Genomic DNA, 5,911 nt, shown 5'->3' with positions numbered 1-5,911 from the left:
ACAAAGAGAGAAAGAAAGAGTGAGGCATCACAGACAGGGTATATGAAAATAGTCTGTGAGAAAATAGAGAGTGTGAGCGATATTGTAGTGAGGTGAAAATATCAAAAGAGGGTTATCTCTTTTGAATGTTGTAGTGGTCTTTGGAGTATTTTACTCGGGCCTACAAAGTGTAAAATTTTTTGCTATAGTGATATCAGTTGCTCCTCTCGGGGTCGTGGTTTTTTCCCTTATTCAGAAGGGTTTTCCACGTAAAATTCTTGGTGTCGTTGTCACTCTTTTATTCTTGTTGATTACCGTATCTCAGTGCTACATTATTATTCCGCTTTTATTACCGTGAATATTATTACTATGGGGGATTTATTCCCAACATAGTTCATTGATACTAAGTTTGTAGGTTAAAGAAAGTACCAGTAGCAATAAGTGTACTCAATATATTTCATTGCAAGGGGAGCAAAACAATAAAATAAAACCTACTATAAAACTTAAGGAAAATTGAAGTGAGAACAAAATTTCTAATTTGAGGAAAAAGCTTATGCTATTGCCCCACCATATCTCTTTAGTTGGGAATACCGAAATGAATTATTGGTTCACATATAGGTTAAGTAAACTGTAAAACAACATATTTATTACTTTATTATTGTGTCATAAATTAAATAACCGGATTTCTAAAAGGGATTGCTCAGTAACTACGAGGTCATAATAACTATTGGCTTTCTTTGTTCATTTTTACCTATCATATCAACTGCATCATCTCCAGATTAGTTGATTCATATGATTGATTTATTTTCTTTGAAAAATCCTTTAAGCTACTCTTTCATCATGCACTTACACTGTGATTCTTCCCCTATATTAAATTAGAATACATCGATCTTCAATTAGTTGGAGTTGGCTCTATGAACCTTCGAATACTTAGTAAGATTTAGCATTTATTTTATCACATTCTTCATAATTTATTTACTGTTACATCCTCTGTCTCATTTTATATGATATATTTTTTCTTTTACCACGACACATTTAAATATTTAAAAAATAAAATTTTTAAACTTTTTAGTTTACCCTTAATGAGATGTTTACCATTTGTTTTAAAATTTGAACCATAAGTTTTTTAAAAATATTGTTCTTTCTTAAACTTTCTACTCATCCGATTTGGAGTATACTTTATGAAACCTACATAGAGAGATTATCACTTAAACGTACAAATTTAACATAATGTTTTCATAATCTTTTAAGGAAATTTTAAGTTTAGAAAAAGTTGTCATTTTTATTCATGTTATTTATGTGAAAGAAATCAAAATTATATTTTGTGGGCAAAGAAACCAATTGTAACCACACAAAAAAAAAAAGAGGCAAATGCTGTCGAGCTCTGTGTTAGGGAATGCCTCAGTAGCAACAAGAAGAGATGAAGTATACGTAGCAGCAGTGGCGTTGAGAGCGACAAAAGGGCCAGCCCAGTTGCTCATGTCCACTGCTTACTCTCTCAATTTCTGGGATTTGCAGCATTTCATGGTCATCATCAATCCCACTTCCTCCTCTCAGGTTTCTCTTCCCTTTCCATTTGCCCTCAAAACTTAGATTCTTTCACACCCAATTCAAATATTACTTTTTCTTTTCAATCAGAAGGTTCTAAATTAGGGGTAGTTTGTTGATTGTATGACATCCTTCGTAAAATAATACTTTAGTTGGTTGCATAAAATTTGGTTGGCAGTATTAATTATTAAATAAAACCCGCATTAAGTTATGCGGCAATATAAGTCTACAATAAGCATCAATTTGCTTTTTTATTTTGGTCCAAATAAGTGTCCATTTATATAATCAAGAAAATATTCAATTTGTTTTTTTAAAATTACCCTTATGTACGTATACCTAAAAAGTCTTTTACTCCTTACATTAAATTATGCTACAATATTTAACTAAGGGTAGTTTAGTCACACTAACTATTTTTGTCTAGAATTTAGTATTTCCTTAACGGGTGTTCCCAAAACAAATTGGTCAATTATTGTGGAACGGAGGGAGTAGCAAATGCAGGGATTAAACTATTTAAAGAAAATAATGCCCTCTTAAAGTAAGTAATTCATGTATATCAATCTCTTCATTGTTAAGAACAATCCATTCATTATTTATTAACTTAGGGGGCTCTCGGCATTAATCGAGCTTGTGAGTTTCAAATGCTCAGTGATTAAACCCAAAAAAAAAAAAGGTTTCTAACAGGTTACTAATCTGTTGTAGGCTTTGGTCTATGATTTCCAACCTCAAGATCCTGAAAGCATAGCTGTTGCTGTTGCGGCTCTATCTGGCAGAAAAGTAGAAGGTGAAAACTTTTAGCACTTTGAACTTTTCTGTGATTGTGGCCGCCGTCCATTTGCTAACAAAGAAGGAGAGGACAAATGAGTAGTGCTATATATGATGCATCACTTTGCCATTGTTTTACAAACTCAGAGAAACAACGACTACTTTTTGGTGAACTTGAATATATAGACCATAAAAATTCCCCCGTCTTTATTCAAACTAAATATCATACCTCATCTAAAATGCTTAGGCAACTTGAACTGTTCTCTGAAATCCACAAGAGAAATGGGTGGATTACTGTTTAATCTTAACTTTGCAGCTTATTTGAATGATAAACAAGTTCTTAGAGCATTTGGACACTGAATGTGTGAGACTCGGTCATTTCTGTATCAGCATTATATCCAAACTCTTGTCTCTCTTTTGCATTGACCATCATAGGGATCAATTTTTAGTCCCACTCCAATTAAGTCTGTCAAGCTTCTGCGAGTAATTTCCTCCACATTGAGCCGACATCCCATTACGGTCATCATTCACTAGGAAATGAGCACTTTACTTTGATCACCAATGATTTATGGAAGTAAAAACAAGCTTTTCCTGTCTCTTAACCATTATTAGTTCATGTCTGTGGTTTGAGTTTGATTGGTAGTTGTCAACATTGTCTCCTACGTAATTCATGTCTCCAAGTTTATACAATGTCAGGAGTTGTTCGTACGAGGACTCTGAAGAAGCTTCCGACAAGGAAGTGCTGGTTTGCCGGCTACTCCGAGAGTGATGCAATAAATGCGGCAAACAAATTCAACCAAGGATGGGAAACTGACTTGAGGATAAACCATCATGACTGCCGAAACTATGTAAATGGTAATTCTCTTCAGTAAAAGAAATGCAACTCAAAATAATATTTGCCTTTGCTTATAACCAAATTGGAAGCAAACCTTTAGTTTTTGCCCTATACATGCTAAATGCATATTTATTTGCAGTCATTACACATGTCGTTGAGTAAAACTTCCTTTTCATTCGTTAATTCTTTGCTAACTGACTACTTGAAAGGACTAGTGGAATATCTCACTGGAACGAAAGCAGTGCTGGAGCACCTAAGAAGCAGCAGCGTAGGCAAGAGTTGAGATGTCATTACCCAGAAAGGACTGAAGCAGCATACTACTATATGTCATAGATGTGTAGACTAAGTCATCAAGTAAACCTTTTGACACTTTACCAGCCAATAGATATTCTGCAAATATATGCTCACAGGCTGTATATACTGTAATCTGTAAATCACTTCTATTCTTTCTTACACATTTCTTGAATGAGTCTAGTCCTCATAGTAACATGATAGTAATTGTTCAATTTGTTTTATACTAACATTTTCTGAATTGTAGAGCTGTGGTGTATAAATTTCCAAATGCTTACGAGCAAAATTGTGACTTTGACATAGTGATACAGTTGTGTCATGGTGACATCTAGGCCATGTATTCAAGGCATGGAAATAGCTTCTTTGCGTAAGTGCAAGGGAGAGACTACACACCGTTTATATGTCCACTCTATAAACTGCTCTTCTCTTATGTGTGCACCAGCCGGGAGCACTTCGTGCACGGGATAAACCCTTTTAACAGCAAAAGTTATCCATCTTGACTAGTGTTGGCAAAATGAATTAAAAAACAGTTATACATACATATTATCCACTTAAAAAATGATAATGGGTCAAATATGGATAAGAATCATATTATCCACTTAAAAATGGATAATCAATAGATAACCAATGGATAATTAATAGGTTTAACTTTGGCTGAATACATAACCAGGCCCCTAAACTTGGCCATTTTTTTCATTTGGACACCTAAACTAGCAGCAGTTCCTATTGGGCACTTTAAGTGAAAACAAATTGTGCCAATTAGACACACACTGCTGATATGGCAGTGTGTGTAATACAACCCACTTGTGTTAAGCGCGTGAGAAAGCAAATTCTTTTTTCTTCAATCTCCTTCTTCCTTTGTGCAGACTTAAACTAATGAGATTTTTGCTATTTTCATATGAGACTCAAATCTCACTATGATCGGGCATTGAGTTTCTCAAAACCGCCATGGCTGCAATCTCCTCCAGATTACCCTGCCAAGATACGAGTTTAAGACCATCTCAATGCAAATCAATAACGCCATTTGCAAAGAGTCATATCATCACTGCCTCAAAATGTTCGCTTTTACCTTTATCTTTAGTACGATCCTCGTTGTTTGGGTGTTAATGCAGCCACATAGCAGCGAGAACAAAAGAACGGTGGCAGCAACAACAACAGCAGATCAACAACATGCATCTCTCGAAGCTAGATTTACAGAAAGAACTAAGCACTGTTAATTGCTTCCAGCAAGAAATCATGGGCTTACCAGCAAAACTGGAACGAATGCATAAATAAATAAATAAATCACATTTCTCACTGATGTCGCATTCTATGACATGAGCTGACATTATCTCTGTTTGAGAGACTAGGAATTCTCCCAAAAGTGATCATATGAAGCCATGGATAATATGGATATCCATATTATCCGGCAGTTAACCCATTTTCTATCCGTATTAAATGGGTCGGCTCGAATAATTTATCCGGGGTTTTTTTTTTTTTTTTTGCATTACCCGTTTTGACATGTCCATATCCGACCCGACCCACCCGTTTGCCACCCTAATCTTGACTCATGATAATACTTGGTTCATGAAGAAACAAGAGTTACTTCCAGTAGAAAAGGGGACGGAAAACTTGTAATGTGAATATAGTTTGGAGGGAAAAAGCATACGGTAATTAGACGGATTGTGCCATTGATAACTGATAGTGATCCCTGGTTCCAACAAATGTTGTTTGTGTATCAACTGCGGTGAGGCAATGTACCTCCTTAAACACGTAATAGGGATGTATGCACATTGGTCCTCACTGACTTTCCTTGGTCACTATTCATAAAATAATATTCTTCACAATAAGCAAAATGAGATTGTTCTTTCTTGAATCAATTACTGAAACACATTCGTCTGGATGCTTCTTGTGATCTTTACTTTTACAGCCCTTTTCAAAGAGCAGAATAAATAGTTCAGTAATGTGATTAGAGAAAATGCAGTAGTTTGAACGACGCAAGTCCACGAGGCCATGTGTGCGTTGATTCAGTAGCCTGCACGGTACTATAGTCGTCCCCTAGAAGATGAAAACTTGAGGCTCCTTTTCTGAGGAAGATTCTCTGAGGTCTACAAGTAGTTGTTCTTTCACCTGCATTTACTGCTATCATCAAATTCAATTGAAAAAATTGCCCTCCAGCCGATCCTAGGAAGCTCAAAAGTGCCTCACTTACCTTCCACACAACTGGAACTCAAACCTACCGATTAATGATGGAAATATTCTACTAGCAGGCAAGCCTCACTCATCAAATGTAAGTTGTACCACTTTATGTTCATGTCAATGTTTCTCAACTATTATAAAAACACAATTACAGAGACCTCTCTAAGATTGAAAATAGTGCTAAACAACTAAGCTCATGAACACCCTTTCTTTCTTTTTTTCACCAAAAGCAACAGGCAAGAAGACTAGGGCCGTTTGGAATACCAGGGAAAATGCAGTTTCCAGAAAATCAGCACCCCTACAAGCAACATCATCAAG

At 35.7% G+C, this 5,911-nt stretch overlaps 1 protein-coding gene across 1 annotated transcript; it reads left to right on the top strand.

The window, feature by feature from the left end:
• Nucleotides 1–1,241: 1,241 nt before the first annotated feature.
• LOC109239012 lies at nucleotides 1,242–3,647 on the top strand. Its single transcript, XM_019405507.1, has 4 exons — nucleotides 1,242–1,536; nucleotides 2,227–2,308; nucleotides 2,986–3,144; nucleotides 3,334–3,647. The coding sequence occupies exons 1-4, from the start codon at nucleotides 1,351–1,353 to the stop codon at nucleotides 3,405–3,407; spliced, it is 501 nt and encodes a 166-aa protein (XP_019261052.1). The 5' UTR covers nucleotides 1,242–1,350; the 3' UTR covers nucleotides 3,408–3,647.
• The last annotated feature ends 2,264 nt before the right edge of the window (nucleotides 3,648–5,911 follow it).

The sequence above is a fragment of the Nicotiana attenuata genome, unplaced genomic scaffold, assembly GCF_001879085.1.
Source record: "Nicotiana attenuata strain UT unplaced genomic scaffold, NIATTr2, whole genome shotgun sequence".
Lineage (NCBI taxonomy): Eukaryota > Viridiplantae > Streptophyta > Magnoliopsida > Solanales > Solanaceae > Nicotiana > Nicotiana attenuata.
The sequence above is the reverse complement of the archived record's forward strand: the minus strand, read 5'-3'. Positions and strand labels throughout refer to the sequence as shown.

Excerpts from the sequence above, each read along its gene's own strand:
- LOC109239012 (XM_019405507.1), top strand. The coding sequence starts at position 1,351 with ATGCTGTCGAGCTCTGTGTTAGGGAATGCCTCAGTAGCAACAAGAAGA. Across the intron at positions 2,309-2,985 it reads ATCTGGCAGAAAAGTAGAAG|GAGTTGTTCGTACGAGGACT; the intron begins GTGAAAACTTTT and ends ATACAATGTCAG. Across the intron at positions 3,145-3,333 it reads CTGCCGAAACTATGTAAATG|GACTAGTGGAATATCTCACT; the intron begins GTAATTCTCTTC and ends ACTACTTGAAAG.